The following is an 18,428-nucleotide window of genomic DNA, read 5'->3' as shown; positions in this document are numbered from 1 at the left end:
TCCCTTTCTTCCTTGCTCCCATACAACCCCAGCAATGTGAGAATCCCTTTACTTCCTCCCGTCTAGTCTGCCACTCTGATTCACCTATGATTTCCACAATTGCCTCTGTAAGTCTATACCTCTCTATCGCTCGTATCTACAGCACTCCACAATAAAGTGTTCTATCGTCTCTCTCTCTCCCGCCTACGTAAGTTATAGTCTTGGTCCTGCTTGTTCCTACTCCTGGCCTTAACCTCTAGTGTTCTTGTCCTTGTTTTGACTAACAATTTACTCCTCCAGTCTCCTACATGCCAGTGAAGTACCACCAATCTCTCGTTTATCCTATACCATTTAAGCGTGGACTTGCTCTCCATTCCTGACTGTCATCTGGTCCTGCAATTCTTCTCTGTTTTCTTCCTCACCATCTTGCTATCTAACCGCTGCCACTCTTCCTCTGTGTTCCCCCTTCGTTTCCGCAGTTCCATTTTTTTTTTTTTTTCGAAAATGAGTTTCCCTCTACACTAAGTAACCCACCTCTCCTCTCTGAGCCCCTCCATCTTCTTAAGTGAATTAAGTTTTCCTTTCACTGCCCTTACACTGAATGTGGTTCACCCCATCTCACCTCTGATTGACTCTACTGTTATACTATTTGGGACCTCTAAGCTCCAGCTGCCTATAATGCTCATGAGATATCCCTCCCTGTAATAAATAATTTCTGACCCATACAAACAATACAGGACTGCCATTCCTTTCCACAAGCTTCTACCTATTTCATACTTGTTAATTAGTCTATTCTCTCCGTTAATCATATCATGACTGTCATCTTCCTGGCTTTCCCTTCATTTATTTTCCTTTTTTTTTTCTCATGCTACTCCCTCTTTATTAATTTCTAAACATAGGTATGTATATTTATTTACTATTTCTAGCACACTGTTTCCCCAGGACTCCGCTGGCTTCCTCCTGTGCTGTTATGTTCTATCACCTTACATTTCCTGTCACTGTATTTCCTTCCGTACTCCTCTGCTATTCTAGGTAGTTCCGTCATGCCCTCTTTCTCCTAAACTAGTCTCCAATCCTTGCTCCCTTCTTTGATTTCCTATTTCTTACTGGCAGTTCCTCTATGTATAAAGATATAGATGTAAATACATTTGCAAACAATATATATATATATATATATATATATATATATATATATATATATATATATATATATATATATATATATATATATATATATATATATATATATATAATTGATTTTAATGTCCTTTTAAGAGTTGCGTACTTGTTAAATATTGTACTGTGTAACTTCTAATTGCAAGAAGGATATTTCAATCTTGTAATATATACTTACAATGAAAATCTCAATTGTCAGAATTTTTTTTTTAATCTCCAGAAATAAATATGCAGAAATTTTGGCAATAAACCTCCAGAAATTTTACCGGGACCATCTGGCAACACTGCCACACTGGTGTCAGTTGTCTGCTGGACAGCACCAGAGGAGGATGGGTTGTGACGCGCTCTTGCCGGGCCTCGGGGATTTTGAATATGTTATAACTGTCGTGGGACTCCTCACTGTGATTAAGTTCGTGGCCCAAATACTGTGGGCCGTGGGCACTGGCGTACGGGCATACTTCTGGTCCAGGCTGTGGCAGAAGCAGCTGGTGGAGACGTACGGCAAGTGGGCAGGTGAGTTGTAGTCTCTGGGATGAAAAAGGAAAGTCAGCTTCATGACAGGCGAGCAACCCCTCGCCGTGGGCACTGCCATATCACTGTGCCCACCCTCGCCCCGCAGTGTGGCCACCTGCCACCGGGGCCTGCTGCCAGGGTGAACTGCGCAGCATTACGACTTTCAGTTGCCATGACGATTTTTTGCTCTGATTCAGACCGCTTTCCTTCCTGTTGAATACTTTTGCGTCATTAAAGCACTGTGGTGTCACTACTGCCCTTTCTCGGTTGCTTTGTGGTCTCGTGGCCTCCAACTGGGTGCAGGGGAACCCCGGGGGCAGGACAGGGTAAGGGCAAGCTGCCAGGAGCACTGGAGCAGGTAGGGGCCGGGGGGCATTCCAGGAACGGCACTTTGAGGGATGTTTAGTAAACTTTCAACTTAATATTGTTGCATTAACTGGACAACTTAGCGACGAGAGTCGCTAGACTGACAGGATGCCAGAGAAAGTGAAAGTGTAGATGTTCGTGATAAGCACTTGTATGCTGCTTTATTAGAAACCACGGGTTCCAACCCCACCCCCTTCCCATCCAGTCTTGTCTTCCTTATCTCTAGCAAATAGCACTAAGTGTCAGGGGAAAACTAAAGATTCCCTGGTATATTGGTGCTTTCCATCAGTATTGGAGCATATTTTGAAAGTTAACAATATTGGCCACTTAGAAAAACCAGTTTTCTCTTTGATCCGTTTGATCTGTCCAAAAAAACTACCATGCGTTGGCCTCAGCTGACATACCTTTCTGTGAAGAGATGCTCTAAACCAAATTTCATGAAGTTTTAGCAATAACAGCTGAGGTGGGTTGCCCCTGTGGATATCCCCAAGTTACTCTTGCCAGGTCATCAGAGTTATTATTAGGAAGGAGATAGAATTGGGCAAAATGAGTAGTTTCTGACAGTTTTTAGTCTTAACATTATTTCTTTGCTTATTGAAATAGAGGAAGGTATATTTTTTTTACCACAGATTCTCTTACTGGTAAAAAGTACCAAGTCACTTATTTTCTCAAACACTTCTGAGACAATTACAGTTTTACTGTCATTTTTTTTTCTTTTTTCCTTTTTTTTTTTTTATATAATTAAAAAGGCACAGTAATATTTAAGCATTTGCATCAGTTGATGTTGAAAGTGTCATCCTTTTTTTTTTTTTTTTTTAATATAATTAAAAAGGCACAGTAATATTTAAGCATTTGCATCAGTTGATGTTGAAAGTGTCATCCTTGTCCCAGATACAGTGTGAGGGTGTTTATTATGAATCTATGACACCCAAGGATCAAACCTGATGTAGGATACACTAGTGCTCTGCATCTATTGAGCCACAGTGATTGTCGTGGCTGAAGTGGAAATTAGAAATTAATCAACCTTGAGTGTCATGCCCTTGTGTATTGGCAGGATAGCTATTTCATTTTGTAATTGATAAACTTGGAATTTTTTTCTACATTTGTCGTTTTAATGAAATTTTCTGTCATATTGAAGCAAATTTTAGTTCTGTATGTAATGTTATCATAGAAACTAATGGATCATGTTGAGTTTAGTGAAATACATATCTATCTCATTATCTTCATTTATTTGCAGTCTGTCTAGTACACTTAGATGTAGACTAAATTTCAAACTGATGTTTTTAGTAGTCATAGTCTGTGTCCTTCATTTTGATTGGTAAGCTTGCTCCTGTAATCATTTAGTTGTGCTGATTTGCACTGTGTACTTCATATTGCAGGTCATACTATTGTCTTGCACAACCACAATAGTGAGTTTGAGTCCTTATTGTGATGAATAGGGAAATATTCATTTTGAGGTTAATCTAGAGGCTAAGAATCAGTCTGAGTTGAGTTTTGCATAAAATAATTTAGTTTTAGAAAAAAAAAAAAATTTTATTCATATTGGTAGCATTATAGCCTGTCATTGTAATGTCCTAGCGTGGAGCTTTCTACCTCCCACAGTGGTGACGGGCAGCACTGATGGCATTGGGAAGGAGTACGCCAAGGAGCTGGCCAAGAGAGGCATGAACCTGGTCCTCATATCACGTTCCATGGACAAATTGCAGAAGGTCTCCACAGAAATTGGTAAAAGAATTTGACAATTTGTTCAATTGTTCAGATACATTGAAAATGTTTTGCTAAATATTTCAGAATTAAATTGATTTCCATTTCATGTGTTGATCATTATATATTATATAGCACAGGTTTGTATATACAAGGTGATTTTTTATTCTTATGATTTATTTGGTGATTGACAGTATTTCATCATTATTGCAACTCTATACAGTATATCCTTATTTTATATATATATATATATATATATATATATATATATATATATATATATATATATATATATATATGTATATATCATGTCATCTTTCAAGGACTTCCCTCAAAGGAATAACCACAACTAAAATTCATGTTTGGGCATCCCTTCATTGCATGGTCATCCCTCTTCCCCTGATACTTGCCCGCTCTCTCCATTTACTGATAACTTCACATTTTACCCTATATATATATATATATATATATATATATATATATATATATATATATATATATATATATATATATATATATATATATATATATATATATATATATATATATATATATATATATATATATATATATATATATATATATATATATATATATATATATGTATATGTATATATATATATATATATGTATATATATATATATATATATATATATATATATATATATATATATATATATATATATATATATATATATTTTTTTTTTTTTTTTTTTTCATGTGCAGTCTTCACAAATTCTCCTTCATGCTTTCTTCATGTCTAAACCAATCTTATTTATTTATTTATATTTATTTGTTTATTTATTTTTGCTTATTTTTTATTTATTTATTTATTTATTTTTTTTACATTAAACTTGACTGATATTTCAAGCCTCTTAAAAATATGTCTGTGGTCAATTAAAAGTAGTATATGTATCTTCAAAACCCCAGACTTACTGTAATCTCCCTCATGACGCTTGTGATCTCCTTTGTCCTTGTCACAAGGATGTCATAAAGTTACTCAGCTGTGTCACCTCCTGTGTTGTGCAAAGTAGGTACATACTCCATTCTGCCAGTGTGTTATATATCAACTGGCTCACTTCTATTTCATGCTTCCTCACACTCATTCACCTTCCTCTCTTAATCATTCCTTTCTCTCTCTCTCTCTCTCTCTCTCTCTCTCTCTCTCTCTCTCTCTCTCTCTCTCTCTCTCTCTCTCTCTCTCTCTCTCTCTCTCTCTCTCTCTCTCTCTCTCTCTCTCTCTCTCTCTCTCTCTCTCTCTCTCTCTCTCTCTCTCTCTCTCTCTCTCTCTCTCTCTCCCCCCATTGTTAACCATGTATGTTCATGATCCTTAGAAATCAGTTTTCTGTATTTTTATTTTTAGATTGCATTTTTGAGGCACTATATTAATTTCATGGAAAGAAATTTAACATCCAAAAGACAGTGACATCTGTCACAACACAGCATATGAATATTCTTCACTAATTCCAGTGATCATGCATTCATTCCCATCCACACAACTTGAAAGAAATCTTATCCTGGAATGTTCTGTGCTCTTTATGCTATCCTGTGTCAAAACTTGGAGTAATTCTTAATATGATGAATAATTTTCTTGATTTTTACGTGTTGCCTTGATTTTAAATTGCATTGTCATTGCTGGAAATTTTGTTGATATCCAGCAGAGACCTTGTTGAGAGACAAAACTTCTGTGCTTGGTTATATCATTGAATGGGAGTTTTTATTTCATTCATGTATTTCAGGTACAGTAGGGTATGCAACAGCGCAACATTATTCGTTTATTATGGCAACTGAAGAACCTACGTGAAAAAATTAGTTCGTTCCAAAGAACCAGAAAAGTACATAAAGATTACAGAATAAAAAAAAAACATCAAAATGAGCACATTTGCTCTAGTACATTTGAGATAACACAAATATATGCAGAACCCTTCTGAGTTTCACGCCTAAATTTTTACCATAATAAGTCCTAAATTTTTACCATCCTGAGTTTCGTGCTGCTTTGACAAGTATTGTCACATTTACCTACTGTTGGCGTCATGCAAATACATACAGTAAATTCTGCCTAAGTTGGAGCTCTCTCTCTCTCTCTCTCTCTCTCTCTCTCTCTCTCTCTCTCTCTCTCTCTCTCTCTCTCTCTCTCTCTCTCTCTCTCTCTCTCTCTCTCTCTCTCTCTCTCTCTCTCTCTCTCTCTCTCTCTCTCTCTCTCTCTCTCTCTCTCTCTCTCTCTCTCTCTCTCTCTCTCTCTCTCTCTCTCTCTCTCTCTCTCTCTCTCTCTCTCTCTCTCTCTCTCTCTCTCTCTCTCTCTCTCTCTCTCTCTCTCTCTCTCTCTCTCTCTCAGCAGTAGGTTATGTTGCCATCAGCTTTTAAGTTATAGACATTTGAATCTTCTTTTTGAGACTTGTATTACCGCCAACTAATGTGAACCTTGCTGCTGGTGATGGTGAAAGTGAACTCTCAGTCATATGTTGAATGAATATGTGATGTGAAGGTAATTCTAAATGTAGTGAATATATATTTGGTATAAAAGATTGCAGGACTTATGCAAATTTTCTCAGTCGTAGTACTTTTACTGTGGCACTCAGTCTTCTGCTGTATGGCTAAGTAGGTTGGTAGCTTGACACATTTCTCTTGACATGAGGATATGAAAGAAGTTAGGCTGTGAGCCATTTCAAAATGTTTTAGATATTAAAATTATTCTTCCATTTACTTCACTTGCAGTTACAATAGCTTGAAAAGATCCACAGATTTATACTTATTTTTCAACTAAATACCTCACATAATTTTGATCCTAATACTTAATAAGCTTCAGCTCGTACTTTGTTTTTCAATCTCTAATTCAGAAGCACAGATACACTTGTGGTTGTCATGTTGACTTCCAAACCTTTACTGCTCTCACTTCCTTCTTAATATCAGTTGTCTTGAAATCTACCTACCTAGATGCTATTAACAGTCTCATTTACTGTGTTATGATTTGGAAACTGCTTAGGTTAACAAGTGCCACTACATCATTTGCTCATATAATGTCACTGACGTGTGAAGTATATCAGCTCACATTGATGTGAAAAATTATAAATTAGATTTCAAGTCATTATTGTCAGCATTTTCAGTCTTTTCATGATATGTGGAAGTTTCCTGCTCTTCTCCAGTTATTAGTTACATGATTCACTATATTCCATCATGCCACCTGAAGAGACATGAACATGGTAACACCATTACTGAACAATGGTTGGCTAAAGTATTGTACATGCATGATTTAGTATGTCTTAACTAAATAGTTTTGGTAAGAATGCAATAAAGTTACTCTACCTCACGTTTCAAAAGAGACCAGAATATGTCAACCAATTACCAGGTGCTAGCATTGCCCTGTGACGGTGTTACCCTATTTGTGTGACCTCAGATGGTGAAATTACTGTCAGACTTGGCTTGATGGAGTATACTGGAGGAAGATGCTGGTCCATGTGGGTTGTGTATTATTCTGTTTCAAGCTTGTGTTTTTTTCCAGTTCAGGAGTTTGGTGTGGAGACAGAGGTGGTGCAGGCAGATTTCATGAATGGACGCCCCATTTATGAAGACATTGCCAAGCACTTGCAGGACAAAGACATAGGAGTCCTTGGTGAGTTGTGTTACATTGCTGTCTTCCAACTCTCTCTCTCTCTCTCTCTCTCTCTCTCTCTCTCTCTCTCTCTCTCTCTCTCTCTCTCTCTCTCTCTCTCTCTCTCTCTCTCTCTCTCTCTCTCTCTCTCTCTCTCTCTCTCTCTCTCTCTCTCTCTCTCTCTCTCTCTCTCTCTCTCTCTCTCTCTCTCTCTCTCTCTCTCTCTCTCTCTCTCTCTCTCTCTCTCTCTCTCTCTCCTGCTTTCTGTGGTGTGGTGTAGAATACACACACACACACACACACACACACACACACACACACACACTGTGAAAGTAATAATTGCTGTAGTTAATTACAGGGAGAACTGGGTAGATACATATTGAATCTAAATAGCTATGACATGTATGAAATGTTTTAGCTGTATTAATAAACAAGAATGATTAGAAGTATATGTGATTTATTAGCTTATCAATAATATTATAATAAAGAGATGTCAAAATCACTTCTGCAGTGAACAATGTTGGGGTGATGCTGTCACACCCCATGGAGTTTGAGCTGGCCTCTGAGAAGGATATCTGGAGCCATGTCAATGTCAATGTGGCCTCAGTGCCAGCCATGTCCAAGTTAGTGCTGCCGGGCATGCTGAGTCGTGGCCGAGGTGCCGTAATCAACTTGGCCTCCATCGCCGGCTTCCACCCGATCCCTCTCATGGGCATCTATTCTGCTACCAAGGTGACTGCCAACTTGTGTCTTGATCTTGTCTTCAGCCATATCAGGATGATAACATTTACTTGCCCTTTCTGAAATGTTTTACCACAGGGTTTCTAGAACTAATAAATGAAAATAGTATATAGCACATGTAACATCTTCTATATCACTTATTATGCAGCTGTTGGCAATTTGGTATTACTATTAAAATGAAGTGTTGTCATTCACATGTCAACAGCTTTGCATAATCAGATTTCCAGATTTGAATGTTGAATTCTTTATTAAACGTATTTCCCTTTCAAGTCTTCTTTGTGTTTCAAGCCTTAATAGGATATTTTCCTGGAAGCTAAACTGAGTTACCCACAGGCATTTGTTGACTACTTCTCCCAAGCCATGGAGTGGGAGTACCGTGGCTCTGGCATCACTGTGCAGACCCTCACCCCCTCCTATGTCTCCACCAATATGACCAAGTTCTCTGAGCTCGTCCATAAGCCTGGTGAGTCTTTGGCAGAAAGTGTCAAGAGTGTCAGTTCATCTGTAGAGAAACTGGTGTTCATTTTTATAAGAATTTATTATGAGTGTTGGCAAGTTTTTACTTGTATCTGAATCTTCTTTTCCCTCTGAAGTTCATCCAAGATAGTGGCCATGAGGGAAGAGTCACCATCTTCATCTTTTCACAGATCTTTTTTTTTATATTCCCATGTTCCTCTCAGTTATAAATAGTATACTGGAATTTTATTTTCATTAGTTATGAAATATTTTTTTAATATTTTTAATGGTAATCTGTTCCTGCTTAATAATGTGATGTCCAAAATTAATGCAGGAATGGATAAAGCATGAGAATGTTCACATGGTATGGCAACTTCTTACATGATCATTATTCACAGTAATGAAGTGGGCCATGGAGATGGTGAGCAGTAAAGCTTTGAATGCAGATGACATCAGATGGAAGGCATCTTTTAATACCTCTCATACTTTTTTTAAGTTATCAGTTTTACCAGCATCCTGAATCTCATCATCTGCCCCTCTTTCAGGCTTGTTTATTCCCACTGCTGCAACATACGCTGCCAGTGCCATACACACCCTTGGCTATGCTGGTCGCACTGCAGGTTACTGGGCTCACTGCATTCAGGTGAGTGCTGGAGTGGCTTGAGAAGGACTTGAAGATGAATGAAGGTTTCTCAAGGCTCTAGATAATGTAGTGTTTTCTTGTGTGCCAACTTTCAAACTAAGAGTGCCTTTTATGTTTGGTTCTTGTATATTGTAGGAAAAATTCTTGGAGCAGTCAGTAGTATTTATCTTGAAATTATGTCCCTCATTCACTGAAACCACCTTGCATATTCTGTTATCTACATTATCAGCCTTGAAAATATTATCGGGACTTCATAGAATGAAGTAGGGTCTCTCTCTCTCTCTCTCTCTCTCTCTCTCTCTCTCTCTCTCTCTCTCTCTCTCTCTCTCTCTCTCTCTCTCTCTCTCTCTCTCTCTCTCTCTCTCTCTCTCTCTCTCTCTCTCTCTCTCTCTCTCTCTCTCTCTCTCTCTCTCTCTCTCTCTCTCTCTCAGATACAGCCAGATGAGTTGAACAAAAAAATAGGAGTTGACAGGTAATGCTGGGTGTATTTTCTTAATAGGGTGCAGAGAACCATCACTGACATACATTCTTTATTTGCAGACTTACTTGGTGGAGAACTTTGTCAACTCGTGGATGTTCATGCTGGGCAACTACCTGTGGAACTCCTTGCTGTTGCGCACCATGAAGAAGAATCAGGCGTAAGCATAACACCACATTAGTACCAGGGAAGACCTGAAACAGTGTGAATGGTGTATGTGTGAAGGATGTGTATAGTCACACATTGAATATGTAAAAGGTTGCAGTTGGAAAGTCGGCACACAAAAGTTTTATATATATATATATATATATATATATATATATATATATATATATATATATATATATATATATATATATATATATATATAGTATATATATATATAAAGTTACAAATAAATAGTTGATTGATTATAACATAACATAACTCCTCAGTTTGCTCACATATATCTTTTTTTTTGTGTGCCAAGCCACAGACTGGATGGACATATGATTCTCACACACATGTACAGCACAACTCCCCATCTTTCTTATTCATGATATTAACAAAAGTTCTTCCCATTTTCTATCATATATATATATTATATATATATATATATATATATATATATATATATATATATATATATATATATAATATATATATATATATATATATATATATATATATATATATATATATATATCTGTGTGTGTGTGTGTGTGTACAGTAAAACCTTGAATTCAATAAGATAATTAGTTCAGTTCTATAAGAGAGGAAGTTCACAGAACAATGCAAATCATTTATACCATTGATATATTACCAACATTTACTGGGTACGTGTTGGCAAGATTTCATCTACCACTGTGGGATCTGCCTGAGGAACAGGAGGAATCTTTATGGTGGTGCATTTGATGTTATCGGCTTACTTCCGTTCATAAGTTACCAGTTGTAACAGTATTGTGCTTCATTTCAGCCCCATTGAAAGATCTTAATACCTTTAAGATTTACACATCAAGAATTTTACTGTACTTAAAATTCTTCACTGCTTTTTTCTTGATAACCTCGAGGCATTAGCTTTCCTAACCACGAAATTAAATTAACACTAACATTTGCATTCAGAAGTTGCCTAATTTGCTGGCTGCATTCAGTCTTCACTCCTCTTTGTTGTTTGAGTGTTTGTTACCAACAATAGACTTAGGTTTTGGGGTAATTTTTATTTTGTTTGTCTAAGTGTTCCCAGTTCTCTGTTGTATTAATTGCAGATATATTTGTTTATTGGAGTTTATTTTTTGTATATTCATCGGCTGTTTTACTATTTTTCTTAACTTAAGGTTTATGTGCATCACTAGTTTCTTCTATATCAAAGAAATGAAAGGTTTTGAAGGAAGTACACACACACACACACACATTTTCAGTTTGTTAACTGCCTAAATAATAAACCGTTTATTATTATTATTATTATTATTATTATTATTATTATTATTATTGTTATTATTATTATTATTATTATTATTATTATTATTATTATTATTATTATTATTATTATTATCATTATTATTATTATTACACACCCACTTACACACACACACACACACACACACACTGCTAGCTGGTTTATTTGTATCTCCAGTAGCTGTCAACTGTCAGGCTGAGGTTTGTGTCGTGCAACAGTAAAGATTTTTAGCTAGAAAGCAAGCAGTTAGTATCATTCATACCTTTTTGGTGGATAGTGTATTGTCAATTCTCAGTTCTTTAAGGTTGAAAAGTCACTGAAGACACCTTGTATAAATTTCTGCTAAAACCTCCTTGCTGCTCTGATACATAGAAGGTTGCTGACTCTTCCCATGGATCCTACAGGTTGTGAGGAAAAAAGCAGTTTATTTGATTACCAAAATTCTGGACCATGAAATAGCATCAACATTATTTTTTTATTTTATTTATTTATTTATTTATTTTTTTTTTTTTGCATTCTTGGCTTATAGTGATGGTGGGCAGATTTACTGCACCAGTTCTTTGGATGCTTAGGTGGTTGTCCCCACCTGAGGTGATGCAGGCAGGATTTTTTTTACTGACACCTTTGCAGGTTTTCATGCTGCCTTTGAGAGAACTTTCCTGTCCAGAAGCCATTGAATATAGGGATCCATAAAGACATAGCTGAAATTGTGCCACTCTTACATATTTAGATAGATAGATACATGATGATATACATAGACAGATTGATTGGTACTCAAACAGGAAGGAATTAACCGTGATTTTCAAGTTGACTTTCTTCACATTGGTGTCTTGGTTTATTCTCCCATTGTTCTACTCAAGTACTTTGATCACTCTAGTGTTACTTTCATGTAATTATTACTTAATGATTTATATAGGATTTGAATTCCTGTCTGTTTTATGTTGATTTTATTCATTTATAGAATGCTGATACGAAACTTAGGTATGTGTGGATCAGAATTTCAGACATGTACATGTTCATTGGCTTTATATTTCTTTGTTTTATAAATCTAGAACATCAGTAACTGTGAATTGCACAGAAGGCACAGCTGTTTGTGGCAGAAGCAAATGCTGATTTCATATTGGTGCATTCATGACTCATGAAGATTCTCCTCATCAGACTTCACTATACATGACATTGAAAACTTGTAAACACAATCCAGAATCTTGCAGGAAATAGGACTTCAACACTAATGATCTGTATGAATTGCATGCTCAGTTTACCATATTACTCCACAGCATTATTTGATGGTTATGTTAGGATCCAATGCAACCCTTGAAACATATACTTCACATACACTGAACTCATTAATGCATGACCTTGTGTTGGTGACTGCCTGTCTGTGGGCTGCAGGTGTACAGTGTGTTTCCTCTCCTCATGACCCACCACTGTGATCATCAGGGTTACTAATCATGCTTGTGTGGCTGTTGGGATCTCTTAACTACACCACCCAGCTGCTGCCTGTGTGCCTGCCCTCACATCATCTCAAGGCTGGAATGTGTATGTGTGAGGACACATCACAGCATTGAACTGCTCAAAGTATGTAGATACAAACTCCACAATATTGTTGCACCACAATCAGGAATGAAAGCTACGATGTCCACACTGTGTATAAGATTTAGACTGATGCAATAATAACCTTTGTTAAAATAAAGTTGAATGCTTAACTTTTTGTTATTTTCACCTGTGTAAATATCAGGGACCTTGTCAAGCACCATAGGTAGTATTGAACACCTTTAGTTAGCATGAGTCGCACACATTTATTAAATCATCGTAGTCACTAAGTATCAATGTTTAGCAGTATTTTTGTATGTGGTACTATGTATTCCTTTATGTTATATTTTACTAACTGCATAAAATATTGACATGATTTGCTTTCAGTTTTTGGGTCATGTTATTTTATTTCTAGTAGTATTTGTTTAAATTTATATCTTTTAAAATATCCCGACTTAGAATATTACATATTGAGTTAAGTTTACTTGTTTGTAATCCTTAATTTTCAAAGCTTTATACTAAATACTTTTCCCCTCTCACATTTTACTTTAGTCTTTGTCAACATCCCTTGCTACAGTCATCCCTTTCCCTCTTCAAACACAACACCATGAGAATTTGAGTTCTTTAATTTTTTTCAGCACCAGCCGAGGATAGCAAGTGGCAGTGTGTCCAGGTGTTATTGCAAGGCTGTGTGGAGCTCCTTGGACGTGTCTCTCATAGTCGTTCTCTCCTCTGCCTTCCTCACTTTTAAGTTACCTAAAAAGTCATAGTCCGCTCTCAACAAAGGAGTCTGGTCAAGGAATGAAGTAGGTGTTTAGACTGCCATTCATCTAGTTTTTAGAATGTTTTGTAAGTGTACCTGTCCACCATGACGAAGTGTTCTTAATCCTGAAGCATAGTTGTTTCCAGCCTTGGTTGGCCCTACTGGACAGAACATGTACTCTTGTGTCTAGTGATTACCAGCTTTTCACCATTTTCAAGACATCCACAAACTTGCGGAGTGCTTCATTGGAAGGAAAAATATAATCAAATTATGTTATGGGTCCATTTTTGGGGTGATGAAGTCTTCTTAAAAGAACAACAAAGATGGCCAAGTGAATCCAACATGACTGCTGTATGAAACTCATCCTGTTAGAATTTGTATGCATATTTGTGTTTCTCAAGAACCTGTGGGATGTATCAATGCCAACTGAAAAGTTCAGTTGCTTTAGTTAATTTAAACCAGTTACATGGGAAGGGAGGAACATCAATAAACATTTCCTTCACTGTGTATTGGAGAAAAATAGATGATAGATCAGTAATTTTGTGACCCTCTCATCTTATAGCTGCTTCATAATTTTAAAGCTAGAAATTTTATCAGCTAAAATTTGACATCTGTTTATACCTATGCACCAGACCAATTTTCCTTATAAAGCAGGATAATTTAGACAATTATGACTTCACTTTTACATGCATTCTCTCAATTCACATCTAGGCCTCTAGGAGAGAGAAGTGATCCTCACTAGCCACAGTTTTGTCTGGGTGTGTTACACACCATGTCCAGATCTCCCCACATCAGGTCTGACAGCAAGCAGTGCTAGCCTGGTTCTGCCAGAACATAAAAGACTCAACTTTTCCAAACCTGATCTGATCCGCTGATTGGACGAGAAATGGTAGAACATAATTGAAGTAGTTTAAAATTTTGGTACGCTTTAATAGATACACATTTTAAAATTCTTTTACTCGAGGTGATTTTATGATATTTGCAGTGTAATGTGGAGATTTAAGAAACTGAAGTGTTGTATTGTAATTATAAATGTAATTTATTCTCACCAGTTTTAAGGAATTTGTTTGATAGTAGAAACCATGTCATATTTATCAAATACAGATATTGTGCAACCTTTAGGCTCTCAGTGAGAGGTTCTCCTCATATTTGATCTGATTAGCTGATCAGGTTAAATGCAGGGAGTGGGGATTGGTACAGCAGCAATAAACCAACTCAGTTGTCAGACTTTGGCACAGAGATATTTACTGCACTTATTATTTTAATACAGTGAGGTTGGTGAGGACTGGTCCTTTCTTCCCCAGGGATCTAGAAGCTAAGGTGTGGGGAATGCTTGTGAATGTGAGTACTATATATATGTTCTCTCACTTGTCTCCTTTAAAGGGGATGTTGTCCAGGTATATAGGTATACATAGGCTATCTATATTCATATTTATCTGATGCTTTTACCTGTTACACAGATTTCCATCACCCTTACCATCTTTTCCTCACACATCAAAGGCACTTATCAGTTCATTCATTTAGTATCTTGGATCCTTTGTCTTTCCAACTTTTCTCAAGAATCTTCAGTCTGTATAATTTCCAATGTTTGTTTATACTACCATTTTCCTTTTAGATTGAGACAGTTGATGGTTTTTGTTCAGTTTCCTGGTGCCCTCTCTGTCTCCCATCCTATCCCACATTCTGTGCACCTGTTCAGTCACACCTCCCTTATACTTAAACATTTTATCTATAATTTCATCCAGAGTTGGTGCCTTTCTGTTCTTCAGATATCCAGTTGTTCTTGTCATCAGGGTACAGTACTCGATAGATAAGATGAGATGGGTGGAGAGATGAGAGATCTGGTTGTGAAAAGCTTGTGCATCATACAATCACTTGCAAGATTCATGAAAGGGAAAAACATGTTTATAAATGTAAAGAGAAGTTTAAAGAGTAGTGTTCTCCTGCCAACACTAATGTATGGATGAGAGACCTATAGGTGGAATAGAGTACAATAACGAAGAGTGTGTGCTGTGGCAGTGAGTTATCTGGGAGGTCCATGTGGAGTAACAAGATGTGAGTGTGAGAGCAGTAAAAGTGAGTATGAGAGGTGTGGTATGAGTGCCCATGCAAGTGGTATAAATTGCAGAGTGGTGGAATAGATTGAAAGAAACACATTGTGATGGTGTGGCTGTATTGAGAAGAGGATAAGGGAAAAGTTTGTAAAGAAAGTGTATGTAAGCAAAGTTGGTGCTAATAGAAGAGTAAGGCCACTTGGAAGATGGAAGGATAGGGTAAGGGAATATATGTGTGCAAGAGGTGTTAGTAGAGTTCAAGTGCTTGAACTTGAAAGAGTAGAATGGCAGGATAGGGAACAATGGAGGTTCCTCTGCTATGGCCACCCACTAAAAGGAGCCATGTGTCAGACATAGATAGGTAGATACATAAAAACATGCATAGATGTCACCTTTTGTATTTTCTCTTGTTCATGTACATAATCTCTGAGCACCACCTTTCATTTCCATATATGTCACCAATGCTTCACCTTCATTCTTTTATAGTCATCAGATTTTCAAAATAGCCCAGCCATCTTGTCACATCCTTTTTTTTTCTCCTCTCATGACATCCTCCTGTCCTCATCTTTCACCTTGTTTCCTTCATTGTTTGAATTCATAAATCTTTTCTTAGCTTTTCCTTAGCTTCCCTCCATTATAGCCTTCTATCTTCTATATGTCTTGTTCAGTTGTGTTCAAAAATTTTCATTGATTATTTTTTTTATTTTCTTGTATCACTTGTTTCACACTCATTTACACTGCAAATTTCCTTTTCCCCCTACATTTATTCTCTATAGTACATTTCTTTCTTTGTTGCACACACCTCTTTCCTGTCACTGTTACCTTGTCTGTTGTATATACCCTTACTTCTTTTCTGCTTTTATCTTCACCTTTGCACTCAATAACTTTTTGAAGGTCTGAAAAAATGTTCTTAGCATTTGCATCATCATTTATATTCTCATGTCCATCATTCATTATTTCAGTCACTGTTTGTTGTCCTCTCTCACCCCTTTGTCTCTGAATCTTTTGATCCTGAGCCTCTTTTCACTCTCTGTATTCATTCTCTTTCTAACCTTTCATCCATCACTTTGCATTAGCCTGTGTCTTTTTGTAAGATTGTCTGGTTTTGTATGTTAAAGCTGCAAATATTGTGCCTTTGGTATTAGGGTTAATAAGCTTTTAAGTATGAAAGTGCTTTTTGTAATTACTCTTATCTGAAGTATGCTAATCAAGGAAGTGATTCTGTGATAGAGTTGTTACTGAAACTGAGGAGCACAGAGGAGGTAAAGAAAGACTTATCAGTCATTAAGGTTTGAATTTCCAGTGTCCTTCAGTTCTTAACTAGTATACAAACAAATAGGTAGTATATTTTCATTTATAAGTCTTATAAAGTGTAAACAATATACTGTATTATTATAAAGTAGTAATAAGGCTGGAAGCTTGCATTGTATGATGTTTATTTTTTGTTATTATGCAAAGACCATCTAGGCTTTTCTGTTTTTTCTGTTTATGTATCTATCCCTCTAAGTGTTGTGGCCACGGCAAGGACCTTTTACTTCTCCCTGTCCAAACAGTCCTTTCTTGCTCCCTATGAGTATTAGCACCGGCCCTCACCACAGGTGTTTCCCCTGCAGTCCTTATTCCTTCCAAGTGAATTTCCTCTCCTGTTGGCACTTTTCTTGTCACATTTTTGTGTGTTTTCTTCAGAGTAAATTTTTACTAGATCTATTTTTTTGTCATATGTATTGTTTAATGACTATAAATATTATAGATATTATAATAGTAACTTTTACTGTGTATTTTTACATATAAATATTTCATTAGAAATCACAGCATATGAATATATTTTTTATACATTATTGTAAATTTCCCTAAGAATTGTATATAAAAACTTGTGTCAAAAACATTACATGTCACACCCAAGTGACTTTTATAACATGACATCATTAACACAACATTATTTGTGTGTCAGCACATCTGTTGCACACATGATGTGCCCCTGTACTGTGTGAGATGCTCCTGCATTATTTCTGAAATTATTTATATTATAACTTACATTCTCTTTCAACTTACCACTTCCTGTCATTGTTACAAGCTTATTAATGAAGTCTGCCCTGTATTTTCCCCTTTTTTTCATTATCATCAATATCTGAGGAACAGTATGGCAGAATTGATCCACTGCTGCTGTGACTTCTTAATCTGTTTGCAAAAGAAAGAAAAAAAAAATTTATGACCCACAGCAAGGGAGGCTTCCAGTGCTTCTGTGGAGGTGTTGATCTAACAGCAACGAGAGTTTGGATTTGATTCTGCTTCTTTTTATTTTGCTTCATTTTATTTTGCTTCTCCATCAATAGACTTTACACTCGCATTGCTGTGAAATTGTGTATTACCTATATTATATTTCTTATTTAATGTTACATGTGTCTTTTGTCTATTACTTTCTCTCTCTCTCTCTCTCTCTCTCTCTCTCTCTCTCTCTCTCTCTCTCTCTCTCTCATCTCTCTACTCCTCTCTCTCTCTCTCTCTCTCTCTCTCTCTCTCTCTCTCTCTCCTCTCTCTCTCTCTCTCTCTCTCTCTCTCTCTCTCTCTCTCTAAGATCAACTGCCCGCCGAGCCTGTGATCCTGTGAGAGTTTGTAATATAATAATTAATAATAATAATAATAATAATAATAATAATAATAATATTAATTATTATTATTATTATTATTATATTATTATTATTAATTATTATTATTATTATTATACATAAAGGGTTTATTTAAGTTGGAACTTTGATGCTGAAAATACACATATTGATATGAGGTTTTTGGTGATTACAGAGTGGGGTAGGGGTTACAGTGACAAGTGGAAGCGATTTATAATATAGTATGATATTAAGTGCACTGTGGTGATGGAGAGGTGAGCATTTCCACTACCGGTGTGGTGATGGTGTGCAATGCTAGCAGCATTACTCATTGTGGCGCAGGGAGATGCAGGAATGTATATTGACAGGGATGGAATAGCTGGCTCAGCCGAGA

The 18,428-nt window shown here is 36.5% G+C and overlaps 1 protein-coding gene across 1 annotated transcript; it reads left to right on the top strand.

The window, feature by feature from the left end:
- The first annotated feature begins 86 nt into the window (after positions 1 to 86).
- On the top strand, positions 87 to 17,533 carry LOC135097659 (inactive hydroxysteroid dehydrogenase-like protein 1). Its single transcript, XM_063999611.1, has 9 exons — positions 87 to 107; positions 1,413 to 1,668; positions 3,637 to 3,759; positions 7,239 to 7,349; positions 7,840 to 8,060; positions 8,403 to 8,532; positions 9,071 to 9,168; positions 9,709 to 9,806; positions 13,253 to 17,533. The coding sequence occupies exons 1-9, from the start codon at positions 87 to 89 to the stop codon at positions 13,266 to 13,268; spliced, it is 1,074 nt and encodes a 357-aa protein (XP_063855681.1). The 3' UTR covers positions 13,269 to 17,533.
- The last annotated feature ends 895 nt before the right edge of the window (positions 17,534 to 18,428 follow it).

Source organism: Scylla paramamosain, chromosome 4 (assembly GCF_035594125.1).
Source record: "Scylla paramamosain isolate STU-SP2022 chromosome 4, ASM3559412v1, whole genome shotgun sequence".
Classification (NCBI taxonomy): Eukaryota; Metazoa; Arthropoda; class Malacostraca; order Decapoda; family Portunidae; genus Scylla; species Scylla paramamosain.
This window is presented reverse-complemented; position numbering and strand designations above follow the sequence as displayed.

Coding starts and splice junctions, on each gene's coding strand:
- LOC135097659 (XM_063999611.1), top strand. CDS start 87: ATGATTTCCACAATTGCCTCT. Junction 7,350..7,839: donor CAAAGACATAGGAGTCCTTG/GTGAGTTGTGTT, acceptor TCACTTCTGCAG/TGAACAATGTTGGGGTGATG. Junction 9,169..9,708: donor ACTGGGCTCACTGCATTCAG/GTGAGTGCTGGA, acceptor CTTTATTTGCAG/ACTTACTTGGTGGAGAACTT.